This window comes from Antechinus flavipes, chromosome 5 (assembly GCF_016432865.1).
Source record: "Antechinus flavipes isolate AdamAnt ecotype Samford, QLD, Australia chromosome 5, AdamAnt_v2, whole genome shotgun sequence".
NCBI lineage: Eukaryota > Metazoa > Chordata > Mammalia > Dasyuromorphia > Dasyuridae > Antechinus > Antechinus flavipes.
The window spans coordinates 62,492,460-62,513,864 of record NC_067402.1 but is presented as its reverse complement, the minus strand read 5'-3'; the positions used below and the strand labels follow the sequence as shown (position 1 = coordinate 62,513,864).

The window sequence follows — 21,405 nt, the reverse complement described above, 5'->3', positions numbered from 1 at the left end:
GGGATTGTGACTTAATGAGATAATTAAAATCTGAGCTATTTGCCTCATGCCCCAAACTGGGACTTTCAATTCAACAGATAACTTTAACAGCAAATTAACAAGAAAAAGAGTCTGGACCTCATTAGTATGTCAAACTTGGAAGTGGGAGTCTAAATAAGCAGAAATAAGCTTCTAGAAACTCAAAAATCTCCTCAATCAAAAGGACTGCTCCAATGATATCCATCAGCTGTCCGTTCCATTTGACCTTCACCTCAAACAAAAGAAGAGCATGACCCACCTTCCTCAGGCATAAAAATTAGATTAATTCTCGAGTAGACATCAGAAAGAATGATATTCCTCAAAAGGTTCTTCATTTTTTTAAAAGTAATTTTAATAACAAAGGAGGTGGGAAAATAACCTTACATTATCCAAAGCACTCAAACACTGCTGGAGAGTTAGCCAGTTAAGGGACAATATCCAGCCACTCAGTCCAATTGACTCAGAAGGAGATATCACTCTAGACAGTCAATCTTTGAATAGTGGTAGAGAAAAGGTGATGGTAAATAGTCTTGATCTTGAGTCCAGGTTTGGCCAGGGATTCATCTTCACTGCAGAGATATGGGGCTGCTTTATACATTAAGTCAGTTATTTAAAAATTATTCAAAAACATTTTGGGGAAATATTAGGGCAATTTCTTTTGAAAGAGGAATGAAGGAAGGCCATTTATTAACTGTTCTAGTTGAGATAGAGGTTTCCAAAAGGAGTGCTCTCCCTGGTGGTCTCTTGATAGCTTGTGACAATTGAGAAAGCTACGGGCCAATGACATGTAGTTGATGTGAGAGACAATAACAGATAATGGAAGAGAATGTTGCTGGTTATGACATGTCTCACGTTTTCACAAAGTCCAGAGGGACCAGGATCTCCTGATTCTCACTCACAAGGGTATTCATCCTTTTTGTTTGTCTTTCTATGCTCTCCAGTGGATCTTTTCCCTAGGTTAAGAGGCAGGTAGCCCAAATCTATCATCTCTGAGAGCACTGGTCCTAAAGCAGGTAGGAAGGAAGCACTAAATAAAGTAAGGAAAACATGCCCAGGTGAGGCTTCCAAAGCCAAAGAGTCATAGCAGCAACAATTCTGGCTGTGGCTAAAACTGCTGGACCAGTCGACGGCGCTGAGAGGTTTTCCGCAGCAGTTTCCTGTAGTCATAAGGATTATCTCCTGTACCTTCTTCTCCTGAATTTGCCATAGGCCAACATCTGCTGGGAGTGGGGTGAGAGAGAACACAGAGAGAATGACAATGTTAAATCCCAGAGTTCTGCAAACCAGAATTCTCTTTTAGAGTCACACATGTATACATGCACATACATGTTACAGTGTCACAGATACATACCACCAGCACACATCTACATAATAATGACACATGTATATGATTATGTCATTGTGTCATATACACATGCATGTAATTCTGCTTAAAATGGGTTGCTTTCCATTTCCCCCCTCTAATCATATAGCATGGGATTAATGGATTATATAATGGGTTTGCCTTCTCAAATTTCTCAAGTAGCCAAACTTCAAAGTTTGATGCTGTTTGCATTTGGGGAAGTGCTCCATTGGGATATCTTTCAGGAGTAAATGTGGAGCTTTAGAGTTACACCTTGTAAATTAAGTTAGCATAATTTTAGATCTCTGAAATCAATTCTTTTTAGCAGACATAATGTTCTTTTAGATACAAATAGCTGGAAGGCACAGCTAATAATAACTAGTATTTATATAGCATTTTAAAGTTTGTAAAACACCTTTTAAATATTATTCCATTTTATCCTTACAACATCCAACCTTGGGGGGTAAAGTTTTTTTTAATCTCTATTCTACAGATGAGGAAACTGAAACAGAAAGTTGTTAAGTGACTTGTCTAGGATCACACATTTAGTATCTGAGTTGTATTTTAAATATTTTTAACTCTAGTTTTTATTGCTCTCTCCACTGGGTAATTCAGTTGTCTCTATGGCTGAACTGGAAGAATGGAGTAGGAGAGAGACTAATGGATGTAATTCTAGACTAAGTGGTTTTTAAAGAGAGAGGAGAAATGAACTGTGTTTCTATTCAGGTGCTGACATGAGGAAAAATGTGGTCATTGTCAACTCCAATCTTTTAAACCCCATTGGACCCCAGATTCTATCTGTGCTGTAGCAGAAAAAACACTGTATTTAACCTTAGAGGAGGACCTAGGGTTTGTCATCTGCTGATTACTACCTGTGACAAGATCTTGCACCTCATTTTTTTCCTGTCTTGCCAATCGTGGGTTGTCTCAACTGAAAATAAGGCTGTTGTATCAGCTTTAGGGGCAGCTGGATGGCACAGTGAAAAGAGTACCAGTCCTGAAATCAGAAAGATCTGAGTTCAAATCTGACCTCAGATATTTACTAGCTGTATGATCCTGGGCAAGTCACTTAATCCTGTTTGATTTATCTGTAAAATAATCTGGAGAAAGAAATGACAAACAATATCAGTATTTCTGCCAAGGAAACTCCAAGTGGAGACATGAAGAATTGGACATGACTGAAAAATGACTGAATAACAAAACCCAGATCTATAGATTTAGTTTTAGAAAGGATTTTAGAGGTCATTTAATTCAATGTGACCCAGAGAGATTTGGTGGCTCCCCTAGAGTCTCCTGCTGAGTAAGTGTCAAGGTAGGATTAGAACATACATTTTCTTAGTGTTTAGGCCAGAGATCTCTGCTCTGTGATACTTTTTGTATAATAATGAAAATGATCTTCAGGATCCCTTTCAACTCTGAACCCCATGATTACATATTAAATATTTCTGGCTCCCACTATCAAAGAATTAAGCGCTTTGCTTCTAATATTGAACCCTCAAACCTATTCTTTTGTTCTCTTTGTACATACCTTATTTTTATCCAAGCAGGTGTATTGGATAATGTTTCTCTGCTTTAGTTTGCTAGTTTTCTTCTACTGGCAGACATGCCCCATGCCTAGATTTTATTAAATATTCAGCATTCTCTTTTTTGGGGAGGCTTATGTGGGTCAGGAGTTAGACCTGGGGCGGGGGGTGATACTAAAAACACTACTATAAGAAATTTGATAAGAAAACAGAGGGCTTGGGGGATTAAGATTACACAGTCAGAACTACCAGGCCAGTAACCTTTTCAGTATACTAGGCTGTTTCTAATTGTTTGGTGCTTAAGTTACTTAACTTGTTTAATTTCAGTTTGTTTCATATGTCTTGCCCAAAGAGATTATAAGTTCCTGGAGGACAGGTATTGTCTTATATTCTTTTATATCCAGTCAAATGCCTAAAATAGAATAATGTACTATATCTGGTATCAATAAATCTCATCATCTGGCCCCATGCTATCTATCAATCTTATTTTGAACTGCTCCTTTTATATGAACCTTCCATTGAAGACAAACCATTCTTACAATTTTTACTTTATGTATATATGCTCAATAAATGTCCACTGAAATAATGAAATAAATTATGCCTGATCACTCATAATTTGGAGCCACTGAAAGGCATCCCTGCATCAATAGACAGCAAGTCAGAGATATAATGTGTTTGCAATAAGTGAAAAGATATGTGTGCTTTGGTGGGAGATAGCACTCTATTGAGCCAGGCACATTGATTTATGAAAGTGGGAAATAGGTAAAGGTAACGAGAGAGAAGGGAATTTTGGGACAAGGAAAAAGAAATCTCAGTCTGCTTCATTCTGGGTCCAAGAAAGGAAAATAATATAATAGAAGAAGAGTCACTTTCAGCCTGAAAAGATTCTAAAGTTTAGGTCAGGACTCACTGTGCTTAGGTTTTTTAGTTAGATTATACTAACATTACTATTTTTATTTCTTATATAGCTTTTTCTCTTTCTCATCTTCCCTTAAATCTCAAAACTTCACAAAGGTCTGTTAGGTACCTAATACTTCTGAAATGGAATCATTAAAGCTAATCCATGCTGAAGAAGGACTGCAGCCACTGAGCTGGTTTGAAGAATTCACTCAATGTCAAACAGGGTCAATGTCAAAAAAATGAGATTTAAAATGCTTCTCAATAATCACTTGAACTCTCTCTCTTCCTTACTTTTTGGTCTAATGCTCCTGCCTCCAAATAACTGGGTAGAAATGAATAACTAATGGTTGATCTAAAATTATATTCACTTGATTCTTAAAAATAATTGCATATGGCTTTTTGGTCCTGTCATTTATGATTTCATTCATAAATTTCCTTTTGCTTGCAATATATAGATTATGATAAGAATATTTATCAAGAGCTAAAACAGTACTGTGTTGCTTAACAATAGCAACAGTTCATATTTCTATACTATTTTAATATTTTAATGGATCTATGGTTCTATTAATGTGCATAATCTTCTCCCTTGGGGTAGCTAACAAACCATCCATGTCTTAATTCTGCAGGACTCTTTTTCATGTTCCCTCATGTATTCTTCATCTCTCCCTCTCCCTTCTTCCCTCCCTCCCTCTTTCTGTCTCTCTCTCTCTCTCTTTGGTTTTCTTTGTTTCTCTCCCCCTCTACTCTATCTTCTATTTCTCTCAGTTTTTGTCTCTGTCTCCCTCCTTTCTTCTGTCCCTTTTTCTCTCCCTCCTTCTCCTTCTTTTCCACCTCATTTTTTACATTATGCAGATAGCAGGGCATCATATAGGACATCACTAAGGGCATACCCAGGATAAAGTTATCCAATTGTTATTTCTTGTTCTTGATCTTTGACTAGCTAATGTCCTTTTCAGAGCATACATTTCTCAGATTATATTCCTTAGACTATAGGATTATGGATCTAGAGCTGAAAGGGACTACAGAGATCACTGAATCCAATCCCTTCATTTTAGAAGCATGATACTGAAGCCCAGGAAACTAAAGTTACATGTTCAAGATCATACAGGTAGTAAGTAGCAGAACCAGAATTTGAATATATATTCTATGACTCCATGTTTAGTGTTTTTTATGCTGTACTAGTTTTTTTAAGTATCATTGAAATTTGCTGCAGTATACTTATGTTCAATATACATTTTCTATTGCCATTTGGGTCCCCTACAATTCGGAGTTTTTGGAGACTGGTATTTCAAGATTCTTAACAATACCGTATGTTATTCAGAAGAACAAAATTCAGCTTTAAGATGTATTTAAGAAGTCTCTCATGTATTTGTTAAAATCATTCAGAATTCCTTGATATATACATACATATACATATATATATATACATATATATATATATATATGTATATATATATATACATAGGCAAGATTATTTTCAATGATTCGCTGATTATTCATGATAAGTAAGGCATGAACCAAAGATATGCAAGCTTGCCAAGATATTCACTATAGTTATGGAAGATGTCTTGAGCAACATCCCAAGAGAAGACTAGGGTTCTCTAGATATTCTTTGTATGGATGATGTATTGATTGTATCAGGCACTAGAATGTTAAAGAGCTTTCTCAATGAGCTCTATAATTGCTCAAAAATCCAATCAGCTGAACAATCCTCATGGTACAAACCAGAGAGATGAAGAAGGTATATTGTTTAGATTGTGACTTGAAGTTGTGCAGTCATTTCACTGTTAGTACATCAATGTAACATATTCAGGGCAGTCACTGTTGATGGACCATGAGATGGACCCAGTGTTGAATGGAAGGAGGAAAGCAGACCAGATTGCATTTGGGAAACCAAATAGAGCTTTTAATGATCCAACCTGCTCCTGACACAAAAATCCATTTTCTTCACACTAGCGTTTCTCAATGACATTTCTACAGCTGTTTATAAGTTTTTAAAGCAATTTCATGTGTATTGCCACACACTGACCCTCACAAAAATCTTTTGAGGCTGATCCAGATATGATTACCATTTTACATGTGAGGCAGAGAGAAGTGAAATAACAAGTCCACATTCATATGTCTACATACCAAGGTGAGGTTCAAACCCAGGTCTTCTCATTGCTAAGTTGTGTTTTTCACATTCCATCAAAATAATCTCTTTTGCTTAAGCAATAAAACTGCAAAGATGAAAATGGTAGCTAAAGGTTTGTTACCTTTCATCAGCTTTAAAACATGAGTTCTGGAGTTCTGTTCGTGGTCTTCTCTCTCTCATGTAAGGTTTATGTTCTTTCAATCCAGAGTGACTAGTTGAAAATCCTTTGTAATAGAAATCCTCTAAATCTAGAACTTTTCCCTGACTGTAAATGAACACATATGCCATAGTATCAATTCTATTTTCATTTTACTTAAATTACAGAGTAATTATTTAGTTTCCTTTCAATAACTAGACTTTAGGAGTCATATATGTGGTAACATAAATGGTAGAAATCTGACAATGTACAAAAATATTTGTCCTATACCTGGGTTTTTAAAGCAGTCCCCTCCCTCCTGCCCATCCCCTCCCCACTGTATTTGGTCTTCACAGAGAGTTTCTATGCCTTGGTTATACTCTAGTATATGATATGAGTACATGGGAGTGTGTTGTCCCACTTCAATGTTTTGAATCTCCATAGGCTTTTTTGCTGGTTCATAAGGAGCAAAGCAGTTGAGGTCAAATTGGGAATTTCTTACATTCCCTCATCCACATGTATCACTGATATCCACAAATACATGTATAATAGTGATTCACCGGACTCTGAGAAATTATTTGCTGGATCATCTCAGCAGAAGTAGAGGTAAAACAGATTGCAGGGAAAGTGATTGTTTGATTTTGAAGTGTACAGTAGTTCCAGCCCACAGAAAATATGGCAGAGGGGTTTGGAGTAGCCAGATGGAATGAAAGCTGCTGATCACTGGATAGCATATTTTTCAAGTATTCACATTATGCTTTCCATCTGTAACATTAGTATACACATGCAATTTCTTACTATCTGTGGGACCATGGACAAAGTCACTAAACCTCTTTAATTTCTTCATGTGTAAAATCAGGGAGTGGACTAGATGGTTTTTGAGGTCCCTTTCAGCTCTAAATCGCATATCTAGAAAATATAAACAAATCCATTATCTTGGAATTTTTTTTTATCAATTCCTCCATATGGGAATTTTTGCTAATTTATTGGGGATAATTCCAAGTTAGCAGCTGATGGCTGAGCACCAATGTAAGTAAAGACTATAGTATAATGCTGGTATAATAAAACATCAATTGATCAGAATATTCAGAGAATTGGATACTCTGTGGTGAATTGGTTAATTGGAGCTTAATCATACCACTCCCTACCAATTTTCAATTTTCTAGTTACTGTTGAATATTATTTAAAAACACATAATTTCACATTTCTACTTTATTAAACACAGTATACGAAGATATACTTCGTGTTTGGCACATAGTAGGTACTTAAGTGTATTTGCTAATGCTTTCTTATTCATTCATTTAGTCTTTTCATGATGACTGCATCCTGAAGGGATTCACAGTACTTTGTACAGAGTATATTCAATAAATACTTCAGAACATTACTGATTTCATCAATGCAGGTTCTCTCTCCATCAATACAGATGGAAAGTGATTTTCATGAATTGTTGAGACTGAAAAATTAACCACCTGGTGGCCAATCTTCTAGTGACGAGTGTCCCTGACCTTAGCTAGATTTATCCACTGGAAAAAATATACAGTCCATCATTGAGGTTGTACATTATGCCTTCCAAAGTCAGTAGCACTTGTCAAAACCTTTACTTTGTTTGCATGGTTTGGAGACCTCGAATTCACCATCACACTATGATGATGTGCTGAAATAGGACCTTACGAGAGATTGTGTGTAATATACTTTAAATAATAACAGCATTTGTAAAGCACTTTAAGATCTTCAAAGCATTTTAATGTAAGTTATATCATTTGATCCTCACAACAACCCTGTGAGGTAGGTGCTACAGTTGAGTAAACAGAAGCTTAAGGAGGTTAAGTTACTTGCCCGGTTTCACACAGCTAAGATTGGAGGCAAGATTCAAAATCAAGTCCTCCTGACTTCAGGTCTAACACTCTAGCCACTGTGGCACCTGAAGGGTATGAGGACTTGGAATGAATACTTGACAATTCTAGAACATGCCCAGATGACAGTTACTTAAATTAACAATTGATATGAATTTCTTTTCTTGTGATTTATCTTTTGTTTCTAAAATTTAAGTGCATATAAACATTCCAAGTAATCAGAGTTTTACTGCAGTACCTTCTTTCATGAATGTCTATTTCAGTGAAAAGACTGTATAATATCTTCTCATTTTTTTTAAGATGATAAATCTACCTTGAGCAAAAATGGAAGCCTGTGAATTAAAGGCTGTAAATTATTGGTTTGAAGAAAAGGTTTATTATTTAGTTGATAGCATTTAATTTGGTCTGCTGTTTAATTATTTTTGTTTTATAATCTTTGTACTTCAAAAATTTTTATTTTGTTCTTTAGATTTATAATTCTTAGATGCTTAATAAAATTTTTTCTAAATCAATTTTCCATAAGCATCATATGTAATATTTCAATATCTTTAAAATGACATATTCCTTCCTTTTGGAGGAATCCAATTTGACAAATTGGTAGCAAATGGAGAAGCTAAGGTCCATATAGCTGTACCCAAGAGAATATAAATATAGGTAATATTATATATTTTAATATTTTAGTGAACCATGATTTCCACAGCATAGGTTGGTTGATCTATTCCCTTCTTTATAGAGATAGGGGAAAAGGAATGTGGAATAATGACATATTAAAGTCTTTAATTGCTATGTCTGCTTGGCTTTACTCAGTTGCTTTAATATTTTTCTTTTTAAATTCGTTGTTCCAAGGTGTATGGTTTACTGTGTAAGGGGAGCAGAGATTGAAAGAGAGTCAGAGATTGAGGTGATATAAAACAAAAAGGTTTCAATCAAAATTTTATAAAAAGAAAGACTTTATGATCAGAATTTTATACTGTTTCTAGGGAGCTGGCATAAGTGCACTATAATCTGCAGGTCTCATTTTGTATTCTATCAATTTGGATTGACATTCTTAAACCTCAAGGTATTGAGATTACTACTACTACTACTACTATTACTACTATCTACTATTGCTGCTACTGCTGCCACTACTATTACTACTACTACTACTACTACTACTTACTACTACTACTACTGCTACTATTACTACTACTATTACTACAACTACTACTATTATTACTATCTATTACTACTATTACTATCTCCTCCTCCTCTTCCTCCTCCTCTTCCTCCTTTTCTTTCTCCTTCTATTACTATGACTCTACTCTATTATTACTGTGGGATATAAACTTGAGAATTGTAGGTCAAACTCAAGTGAATGAACTCTCTTACACAACCCCTTTAACACAGAGAATTTCAAAGAAAGCAAAAGAGAGGCAAGAAAGGAATTTTGTAGGGACAAATGGGCTATATGTCTATAAGAATTTCCTTTTTATAGATGAAAATATCATATTTCAATAGGTCAATAATAATATATGACATTATAATAGAAAACAGTGGGAAACATTCTCAGTATATAGCTTTGAGGTTTGATATCATATAGAACTATAGTTAGCAATTTTTGAGCTTGGGTCAAGTTTCACAAAATACATCTTGGATAAGCAGCACAAGACATATTTGAAGAGATATGTTCTATTCTTAGTGGTAAGAATGGGATGGGAAAAGACCCTGCGATACTGCTCCTGGTGGAGGGTGGAACAGGACAGTGTAGACCAGACTGAAGTTTACCTAGGATATATTGGGGTGGGGATGTGAATGAAGAGGAAGTTTATCATCTGGTAGCTTCCTTTTTTAACTGATTGTTTTTGGTAAGTGGGTGCTAAGTGACAGTTGAAGGATATGAAATATTATCAGGACTCTAAATTTCAGTGCTCTGGGTCAATGTCCTAGTTGCTCTACATTATTATGACTTTGAAGAATATTATACATGAAATGTATTATGCTGGGAGTAAGTTGTATTCTAAATTTAACTAAGTAAAATCAATGATTCTTTTACATAATTTGTATTTAAGAAATTATGAAAGTACATGTATTTTTTTTTGGACAGGATTAGACTTATATTAAAGAATAATGATTACCTGTTTTTTCGTGGTCTTCTTTTCTCTTCTTGGATTGATTTCTAAAGAAAATAAAAATTTTAATTTTAACAAATTTAAAAGTCTATCTTATTAACATAACACTGGTTTCTTTTGAAGTTGCATTAGTTATATTTAAAAAATAAGGCATTGAATATATTTTTAGTTTATGATTTTTGTCTGGATTTATAATACAAGAAAATCTCATCAACTATAGTACGTAATAAAACTTGATTAATTTAAACTTTCTTATTTCTGAAATTGTGATCATTTGGATAGTGAGTATGTTAAAATGAACCTTCCTACTACTTGTGGAAGAACACTACAAGATAAACTAATTATATAAAGAAGGTTGGAAGGAAAATGTTTATCAGTTAAAAAGACAGAATTTTAAAGGCATTTTGAAAAAAATCCATTTTCAAATTTAAAAAATGGATGGCAGGCTGGTATAGGCTAGTGCTCTGATATAGTATTTATATAATCACTTTTTTCTTTTACTTTAATAGGTTGTCTCTCTGGAAGGTCAATAGCAAACCTACATCGAGTTACTGTTTTTATCCAGAAGCAATGAAACAGCATTTCTTTAAAAGCATTCTTTAATTCAAATTTTCAGTTATTTTAGATAGTCGCTCCCATTTTATTTCCATTATTTCCCATTAGTGCAGTTGATTTTGTAATTTTATATTATATGTAAGTATAAAACTTGTATAATTTTGCAGCAAATTAAAAAAACACCTTTCCCCCCCAAACCAAGAAATTATAGCCAAAGATAAGAAATTAAGAAGCTAATGCGCTTGTCCCAAATATAACAGAATAAAGTGTTCTTTTCAAAAAAGACATTTAGATGTCCTGGTTTTTAGTTTCCTCATTAGCAAAAAGATTGAATTGGTCTATTGGATTGCTAATAGTTCTTATAGTTCTAAAATCCTAAATTTCCCATAATTTTGTCATTTTAAGTGGGAAGCCTATAGAAACCATGATGCTAGTAGATAATGGACCATAATTATTTTAATTATTGAAATTTTACAGCAAAGAACTTAGTGAATCAAGTCAAATATTGGAAGTCATTGGATAATTCTCAGGTAGAAAACCAAGAAACAAATGTTTTACTAAGCTACCATAGCCTATGTAATAGCTCCATTTCAACCTCATGTCAAATATCATTGTTCTTTACCTTGAACTAAAATCAATCACTGCTTGATGGCTTGAAGCTCTATGGTATGTGTTTCATGTCATGATATTAAACACAGGCACTTAGTTGTATGCCACAAGGACATTGGAGAGCTCTGTCTCTGTCTCACATACAAATAATGCCTTCCTGCTAGAGAAAACAAATACTCTTTTCACCTTGTACTAGTGGAAGATAATCTTTTAATTATGCAAAGTACCAGCAGATACCAAGGTGACTGACACAATACAAGTGCAAGGTAATAAATAAGAACAATTAATAATGATTTGTTCATATCTGGGCAATTTCCCAGTAATTTTAGAGACACTTTAAATCTCTCTCTCTCTCTCTCTCTCTCTCTCTCTCTCTCTCTCTCTCCTCTCTCTCTCTCTTTCTCTCTCTCTCTCTCTCTCTCTCTCTCTCTCTCTCTCTCTCTCTCTCTCTCTCTCTGTCTTTTTCTCTTTTTTGCCTTTCTCTCTGTGTCTGTGTCTCTGTCTCTTTCTCCCTCTCTCTCTGTCTGTCTCTGTCTCTCTCTCTCTCTGTGCTTCTCTCTTCTCTTTTCCCCAAACAAACATATGTATACATATACACAATTTGCTATTTTGGGGATGCTCTAATTTTTTGAGTGAGATAAAACATTCGGTATCAATTTCATTCTTATAGGCTTCTGTGAGGGGGTGGATAAGGGATAATATTTATATACAACACTATGATACCATTCAAGGAAACTAAAAAAGTCAAATTATGCAACCATGACCTTTTCTTCTCTTTCCTTAATTTCCATCAGTTCAAATTCTTCTTTTAAGGTCCGAGGTCAGTTTGTGCTTACATGCTACACAGGTGGTAGTACTGTGATTTGAAAGAAATCTTTTTCTTTCAAAAGAGAGAGGAGCATTGGATTTGGAGGCAGAAGGCTTGTCTGATATTTCTGAACCATTTCTTCTATTTTAAAATTTACAATATTTACAATTTGTATGATTTTAAGAAAGTTGATTAATTTTTTCAATGACATTACTCATATGTAAATTAAAAAAAAAGTGGTTGGGTTTTATGTTAGGAGATGCTTGGGTGTAAATTCTGACTCCAATTAAAAACAATGTGACCATGAGCAAGTTGCTTAGCCTTTTGAGCCAGTGTTTCCTTGTCTGTAAGATAAGGAAGATAATATCTAGAATACTGATATCCAAAGTTGATGTGAGGTTCAAGTGAACTACTGTATGTAAAGTATATAAGTTTTATAAAGTATAGCATTACTGTACATATGTAAAGCTGTATAAGTACCAATTATTATAATTGTCTCTAGCCTATGGGCCTCCAGCAGTCCAGTTGACACTTCTATGGACCTGTTTTAATGTTGTAACCTTGGTGAGTTCCTGCAAGAGGTGTGTTTTCTTAGTTCTATATATTTAATGAATAAATAACCCTTGGATCTTGGTGCTTTTGTTTTCTGAATCCCAGTGTGAATCTAAGTGATGTGAACAAGCTGAATGACAAGAGCCAAGTCTCTGTTACATAACTCAGCACCAAACAGCACACTGCCCTTGAATCCCCAAAGGTGGTTGGATCTCTTTGTTCATGTCCAAGGGCAAAACTTGACTCTAAGAAATGGCAATTCTAAATTAGTCCTTCCCTTATAGAAATTCACAGCACAGGGAATTCTACTCAATTACTGCATTTTTGCCATTTCAGGAGAAGCAATATTGTGGCCCAGCTTTTAGAAAGACCATAAGAAGAGGGAAAAAGAGAAAAGAATGTTTTCCTTTTCGTCAGAAAAAGATTTCTTTCAAGCACAAGAGGTGCTTTTTTGCACAGTCCTTTGGAGGAACTCTCTCCCCCCTGAAAAAATGTATATTCTATGAGAGTAAGGACTTTGACGGGATCTTTGAGACAATCCATTTTTTTTTAATTTTAATTTTTTGGGGGCCATCCATTTTTGCAGATGGGGCAGCTAGGTGGCACCATAGTGCACAGAGTGCTGGACCTGAAGCAGGGAAGACTCATCTCTCTCAGTTCAAATCTGGCTTCAGACACTTATTAGCTATCTTATCCAAGCAAGCTGCTTAACCTTGTTTGTTTCAGTTCCTTAACTGTAAAATAAATTGGAAAAGGAAATGACAGTATTTTTGCCAAGAAAAGCCCAAATAGGGTCATAAAGAATTGGGCATGACTGAAATGACTGAACAACAATAGCAGCAAAAACAACATTTTTGCAGATATGGAATCACCTGCCCATTTTTCAGGTCAGGGAACTGATGCTCGGAAAGGTTGAGTTGACATTTAGGGTCACACAATTAATAAAAATCTGAAGCAAGGATTTGAATCCAAGTCCTCTTGACACTAAATCCACCAACTTATTCATTACATCATGCTACTTCTTTTTATACTAGGCACTATGAATGCAAAGAACACTAATGGACTAGTTCCTGTCTTTAAGGAATTAACATTTCATTGGTGGAGGGTGGAGAAGACAATATGTACATATGTACTAGAAGATTAAATATATAACATACATGTAAAGTAATTTCTGGCAGGAGAGCACTAGCTTTAATCTGATTCAAGATCAGGATGGGTTTCTGGTAGGAGATGGTCCCTGAGCTTTGGAGGAAGCTGGAGATTTGATGGGGTGCAGCTAAGAAGCGAATATATACTAAGCATGGTGGATAGTCTGTACCAAGTCACAAAAATGGGAAGTGGAATGTCCTATTCAGGGAATGGCAAAAAAGATCAATTTAATAAATGAATTTAATAGGGAGGCTCTTCATAAGTACTTGTTGACTTGAATTGAAGGAGCAGAATGAATCAACTCTGAAGTGAATTAAAACTCTCTGGCCAATAAGAATCAATCTTTCTTTTTCCTAACAACCTACAAAGTTGTCAAAAGTAGTTTCTAAACCTTTTGTTACCTCAAATTATGTTGCCTATTATCCATTTTCTTTTAGTACTGTAGAAAAACTCCACTTATCTGGAAATTGGATTCCTAGCAAATTCAACCATTTGGAATGGGCAATGATCCAGAAAAAAAGAGACAAAAGTTATTAGGCAGCTCAAATAGCTGGTCAAGTGGTTTTGAAAGCGGCACAGAGAATCATAGATATATAAAGAAACTGAGATATCATCTCTATTAATCCTCTTATTTTAGGGAAGAAAATAAAGAAAAGGAATAAACATTTATATAGCACCTACTATGTGTGCCAGGCACAGTACTAAGTGTTTTGTACAAATAATATCTTATTTAATCTTCCCAACAATTCTGGAAGATAGGTACTATTATTATCCTCATCCACTGCATCACCAGCTGCCTAGAAAAAAGGAAAATGAGGATCTTAGTTATTAAGTCCCAGTAACAAACCTAAGACCACACAGCTGATTAGTGGCTAAGGAGGGATAAGAACTCATTTGTACACTAAATGCTATGCACTAAAATTCCTGCTCTTTCCTCTCCAGAATAGTTCCCCCAGGCTTTTTACAATACTCAATTCATTCTTACTTTACAAACAATTCTAACAATCTTGGTTTTTTGTTTCTTAGCCAGTAGTGGATTGGAAACACAATTTGAAGTGTTCATGTAAGCACATGCAAAAGTTATAAAAATCAGATAAAAACATTCCAAAGGTCGCTTAATGGGTAAAGAAATAATCAATAGATTTCAATCTCATAGTCCCTGGAGGCAATGTTATCCAGTATAATTTTTAATGCTTATACTTGTGACCCTGGGCAACAAAAACATAAATTAGACTAAATATTTTGTGTTTAGGGAAACTAGTAAAGTATGAAAGATTCTTTATAAATTTGCATGAATTTACATCTAGTTTTTCATCAAAAGGATATAGAATTATAAAAAAAATTTTTTTCCTAGAAGAATTATGTAGCTGTAAAATGAGCACAGGTAGAACATTCTTGCCTTCATGATGGCAGCTAAACAGAATGATGCTATATATTTTTTATTTGTAAGAATAGTTTTTAAAAATGTTTGATCCTTTATATGTATTACTTTTGTTCTGACTGCTTCTTATGCCTGTAATGCTCGTACTCCCACTCCCTTTTGAGTTTCTTTTTTCCTTGAAGATCTATCTCTGGTGCTAAGTGCTTCATGATATTTTCCTTGATACCTTTCTCTCATAATTGTGAAAGCAATTTTCTTTGGAGACTCTCCTTTGATTTCTTCTTGAGTCCTCACTATATCCTCACTTATATCACACTTATTTGTGCAGACTACATTTCTAGAGGGAATGAATTGCATTTCTTTTTCATTTTTATATTTCTAGTACATAGAATAACTTACAAAGATGTGCATTTCTTTTTCATCTTTGTACTTCTAGTTCATAGAACAACTTATAAAAAGGAAACATTTTAGTGCTTTTTGAGTTTAATTGAATTTGGTCCATGAATCAACCTCAAGCCTTGATTTTTTAAGGAGTGTCAGTCACAAACTGCCTAGGTAATTTAAAAATAATCCAAAATTCTTGTTTTTAACAATGATTCTCATATATAAACTCAAAGGTAAGGTCCTTGAGGGTAGGACTTTATATCATTAGAGCTAGAGCTATAGATAGAAGTAGTCTCATAACTGGCACATGGGATGAGTGACTACAGTTCCCTTTTATAAAACAAATGTCTAAATTTATACAATGAAAACATTGTAAAAACATCTTTGAAAGATTTCAGAACTCTGATTAATACAGTGACTAATAAGCATTCTAGAGGATTGATCATGAAGCATACTTCTTTCCTTCTCTTGTCAGAAAGTTGTTGGAGTAGAGAGGTAAAATGAGACATGTTTTTAAAAATGGCCAATGTATGGATTTCAGAACATACTGACTTTATAATACTGACTTTACTGGGAGGATTAGAATTGTGAAGACTAGAGATGTATTTATGTGATGCCTTGCTCCCCCTCAAAGGAACCATAAATAAGTATCAGTGAAGTATTTAAAAATACACAGAAGTGAAGAGAAGGAAGGTGAAAGGGAAACACAGGTGGGACAGCTCTGGAACATTCAGAATTTATTATTTATTTTAAAAGCTTCAGCAATTTATATTTATGTTTTCATGAAGAACAAATTTTCTTTTCTGTTCTTTGCATGTGGAAATGCTTGTATCTGTTGGTGTTTATCAAGTTTAGAAGACAACGAAATAAAAAAAAAAGAAATGTCAAGATGTTTTTCTGATGCTGGTGTTTATATTATAGACATTCAGTACGTTTGGATCCTGAGTCTGATATTTATCCCACAATGGCAAAACTGGGGATGCAGATGATAGTAATCCTTTCATAGTTGGCAAAGAGAAGGGAAAGTCAGAGGAAAAGTTTGATACGATAGAATGCATGTGTTAGTCCTAAGTAATATATAATCATTAATATGTACTTTCAATCTTGACTTGATGAGTAATTCAAACAGTCATAGAGCAGGAAAGGATCTTACAAAGTCTGACTCCATTTTCAAGATGAGGAACTCAATGTCATATGAGTAGCAAGTTGCAGAAACAAGACTTGAACATAGGTCCTCTGCCCCCAAACTCAGAGCTTTTTGAAAGCAATTTCATAGACTGATTAGATCTTTAAACTTAGGAAGAGCCTTTGATCTCATCTGCTTAAAATCCATCATAATGATGTTTAATGGGAATGGTTAATCAGCTTAATCTATCATTTTGTTGCTGTTAAAAATAGTTCAATAAGCATCATTTGCCACTTAATGTCTGCATTAATGGAAACTTTATATATTTCTTCAAAATGTCTTACCCTAAATCTCCGCTTTTCTGTTTATGTCTTTGTACATATAGGTGTCAGCCCAGCTGCATCTTATTCTGGACAGCAGAGAAAAATCAATACACATCTTACTCTGAACCAAGGCTTGCTCATGGTGACAACCAAATACAAATGGGTCACCTGGAATTGCATGCTTTCTTGGATTCTTCTGTGATTGACTTTTTGCATGTTTAACAAAAACAAATGCTGGTTATACATGAATGCTTCTTAAAGAACAGTATTAATGACTATAGTTCTGTGATCTGTGAATGGAAAATTTCATTTGGATCTGCATACAGACCATTTTTCTTTGTTTAAATGCTCTAATAATGATGATCCTTCTATTTATATAGCACATAAAATGATATATACAATGATCTTGTGAGGAAAAGAAGGGCTGATAAATAATTCTATTTTTAGAGATGAGGAATTTTATATTTATATTCTCCAGACTACATAGTTAGTGCATGTCCGTGATTGAACTTTGACTGAAAGGTCTGGCAGCCCATTGGCTTTGGGAGAAAACAAAGAAGAGGAACAGTAAAGGTTCTTTGTGTATTCCAGAATGTGGAGAGATCTGAGCTGAACAATTAGCTAATTTTACTTGAGTGTATTTTCTATTTGTAAAACATATATTTCTTTAGTGGAATGAAATATAAATTTGTGTGAGTGTATATACACGTGTCCATTGTATGCATATAATTCATATCTCTATTTCTTAATGATTTTCTTTAACAGGGATAAAAAATTGGGCTGTGGCTTCTCCCTTCTCCTGTCTTGTAGGGAGATGATTAATACTTGCAAAAAGGGCACAAGGTTATTCATAGGGCAAGATGGGGTGCATGGCACCCTACAGATCTTAGGGATGTTTCCAAGTGGGGATAAAGATAAATTCTGAGTGAATACTCTTTGGGACTATTGTAATTTTCAGATGTGGTGTTAAGTATGGGTAGAGATCTTCATATGGTATGAAATGAGAGGCAATAGAAAGATCCACTTTTTCAAAATTATCTCTTTGAACCATCCCATAGTTTTGACTAAATTTCTCATCACTAACTAATTCCTTTGGGTTAAGGCATTTCCCCCATGGAAAACTCTCCTTGAAGTGCAAATTCTTCTAGGAGAGGATAATTGTTCAAGGCATTAATTATCATGAAAATATCAACATACATTATTTTCCATCAGCTGAGAATAGGATCCTAAGTGGATGGGACAATAAAAAACAACTTTTGGTCATAGATGGAACAAGAAGGAAAGTTATGGAACATGAGGCACTATTATGATAAAGCATAGAGAGGTAAACACACTGAAAGGGAAATTAGAAGGAGGATTTCAAAGACAATCTTTGTACTGTCCATAATTTTGCAGAGGACTGGCCTAAACCGCTAGAATACTGAGGTCAGTACTATTATAATAAGCACAGTATCTCTCAAGGAGTAGAGGGTTAATACTGTCAATATATGGCCTAATCTTTTTTTATTACAGCTGCAAACTTTACACCTGATTTCAATGATCCTATGGCTTGAATTTTGCAATAGAATATAATTTTAAAACTAGAAGAGCTTAGATAATTACTTACATGTAACAGATAATAATATGTGGAGTCTTCAGGATTATTTAAAGTTTTGGGTTTTGATGGTCGTCTTGGAGGTCTCAATATTTTTGGCTCTTCTTTAAAGACATCTACAACAAAGGTATTGAGAAATAAACATTTAGGTTTAAGATTTATTATTAAAATTATTTTCATATTTCATGTGGAAATGAATTTATGCATAGATTTGAGACTGGAGGTGATAAAGGAGGGATTGGGATGCTTATGTCCACTTGCTGACACTCCCTCCCTCTGATCCTTACCATCCTATCCATTGTCATATGATGGTCTAAGGTTAGTAGAGGGAAGAGGAGAAAGTAGCTGAGGAATAAAATGAAATTAATAAAATGTAACTGTAATGGAACATTATTGTGACACAAGAATTTATAAATAAAAAATCCACAGAAATTTGGAAAGACTTGAAAGAATTAATTTAAAGCAAGCAGAATTGGGAGTACAATGTACGTGATTTTCACAAAAATGTCAAGGAAAACAACATGGATAGACTGTAGAATTCCTTCAGTTTAGAAGTAGTAAAACAATAAGTGCTAAATGTGTTGATATGTTTTGATTAAGCATGTCTTCTTTTTAAAAAAATAAGGGCAACAGGCTTTTGGAAATTGGGCAGTGATGTAGAAAATATCAACACTAAAGAAAAACTACAACTTTGGAATATTACCAAAAAATAATATGTGTCCCCATTTTTTCACTACCTAATTCTCTCTTAGATTCCTGGAATATGGCTTCTAACCCCTTGAATCTATTCAAATTGCCTTCTCAAAGTTACTTAAGTTCATAGAATATTAGGGACGCCAAAAGCCAACTTGCATCCCCAAAATGAATGCCTCTTTCAAAATACTCACTTTAACAGAGTCTTCCTTGCCATTAATACTGTGCAGTACCATTTCCCCTCTGGTCATCATCCTACCTTATTCCACACTGGAGAAACCCTGAAGACTATTCTGAGTTCTGCTAAGTAAGATTTTACCTTATTTTGCCAGAACAACTCCCCTATCACACTTCTTGGCCACAAATTCCAAACTATGCCTCTAGTTGAATTGTCCATTCATTTTCCCAACTTCCTCTTATGTGTTGTCTTCTCCTTTAGAATATAAACTTTAGCTTTAGGACATAGATTGTTTTGCTTGCTTATATTTATATTTTAGCACTTAGCACAATTCTTGGAACATAGCACTTAATAAATGTTTTTTCATTTTAAAATTTCTAATATATTTTATATTCCATATGGCTTTCTGTTTAAAACTTTTAATTTTTCTTTCTTGGGTGTCAATTTTGTCTTCTAACAGGTTGGCTATTCTTGATGCTATTAAGTACTGTTAGAACTTTCTTCAGGACAACCAGTACCGTTACATTTATTGTAACAAGTAATTTTGTTAACAGGACTAAACTATCAAATCACATCTGAGTATTCCCTCAGTTGGATTCAGCCTCAAATAATTATTTTTACACACTTTGGCAAAAACAGCCAAGTAAAAATGTTAATTTATGTTTGCTCAACCATCACATCATCTAACAGTTGTCCAGACGTTGCTACACAATCGGATAAATTCAATCTGTCATAGGTTCTGGCATTGTTGGTAAGTGATATCTGATGGAGGGTTGGCGATGGGTTGTGAATGCAAACAATGAGTCAGTGTAAGAAAGAGACACAGATGCCAGGAAGTCATCAAACAAAATAGCTTACATATACATTGTAACTTTTGGAAAAGAATTAGATAGAATCAGCGTCACTGTTTAAAAAATCACTCATGGCCCTTTTTCATAATGTTTTATCGAGTCTGTCTGCCTTTCTGTTCCCATTGCCATCACTTTAAGTCAAGGCATTTATCACTTTTATCATTTAATACTGCAATAGCGTCTTAGCATCAAAATGTTCCAGTGGCTCTCTACTTAGACAGCAGCTGGTTGTCTATGGAATAAAGTCCAGACTCCTTGACCTAAAATTCAGGGTCCTCCATTAGGTGGTCCCAACCTACTTCTCCAGCATTATCTCTTGTGACTCTTTTGCATAAAGTAGATCTTCTATTCAAATCCACTGCTATAGTCCCTCTTGTCTGTTTTTCAAGCAAAGAAATCATACTTCTCCTTTATTTGTCTTCTCCTAAATGGTATCGTGCACAGAACACAGGGTCAGGTGTCAGGAAGACCCAAGTTCAAATGGGACCTAAGACAGTTACTAGCTGTATGACTCTGGACAAGTCACTTAATTCTGTCTACCTCAGTTCCATCATCTGTAAAATGAGTTGGAGAAGGAAATGATAAACCATTCAGTACTTCTGCCAAGAAATCTCCAAATGGGGTTATGAAAAGTTGGATATGACTGAACAAAAACAACAACAAAATAGATTCCTCTCCTTTTCTTATTAGCATTGGACATTTGTGTGCCAGTGTGTTGTGAGCACAGAATAAGAGCGGGGGCTCTGGAAAGCTAACATAAGGAGAACGAGGGACACAGGCCAGATGTGGGAGTGGGACAAGCTCGGGGCGGTGGAGACAGAGTTGGGAATTCAGGAGTAGGTGAACAGGTCAGAGTTTATGTATATCTATAAGGTCATCTATTACTGAAAGTACAAAGAACCATCCCAGGCATCAAAGCTCTGAACAATAAAGGGAACGAGCAACAATCATGACCTTAATACTGATCCCAACTTTTGCTTCAATCTAGTAACTCTTGTATTTGCTTCATGAATAAGAGATAGTTAGGTTGGAGACTGTAAAAGTGGAGCCACTTGGAGCATCTGGCATTGTGGAAGAAGAGGTAAACAGAAGAACCAATGCTTCCCAAAGCAGCTTGGTAGAGGGAGGAAAGCAACAGATTTGGAATTAGAAGAGTTGGAGTGGAATAATGGTCTTAACATTTGAGCA

The 21,405-nt window shown here is 34.9% G+C and overlaps 1 protein-coding gene across 1 annotated transcript in view; it reads right to left on the bottom strand.

Moving 5' to 3' along the window:
• Positions 1-365: 365 nt before the first annotated feature.
• The window catches only part of MYO3A (myosin IIIA), a 216,293-nt gene continuing 195,253 nt past the window's right edge, over positions 366-21,405 (bottom strand). The window contains exons 30-33 of the mRNA XM_052001420.1: positions 18,508-18,611; positions 10,021-10,061; positions 6,039-6,182; positions 366-1,235 (exon numbers count right to left, since the gene is read on the bottom strand). Of these exons, the coding sequence (XP_051857380.1) occupies positions 1,124-1,235; positions 6,039-6,182; positions 10,021-10,061; positions 18,508-18,611 (401 nt within the window). The 3' untranslated portion in view covers positions 366-1,123. The remainder of the gene's footprint in view (positions 1,236-6,038; positions 6,183-10,020; positions 10,062-18,507; positions 18,612-21,405) is intronic.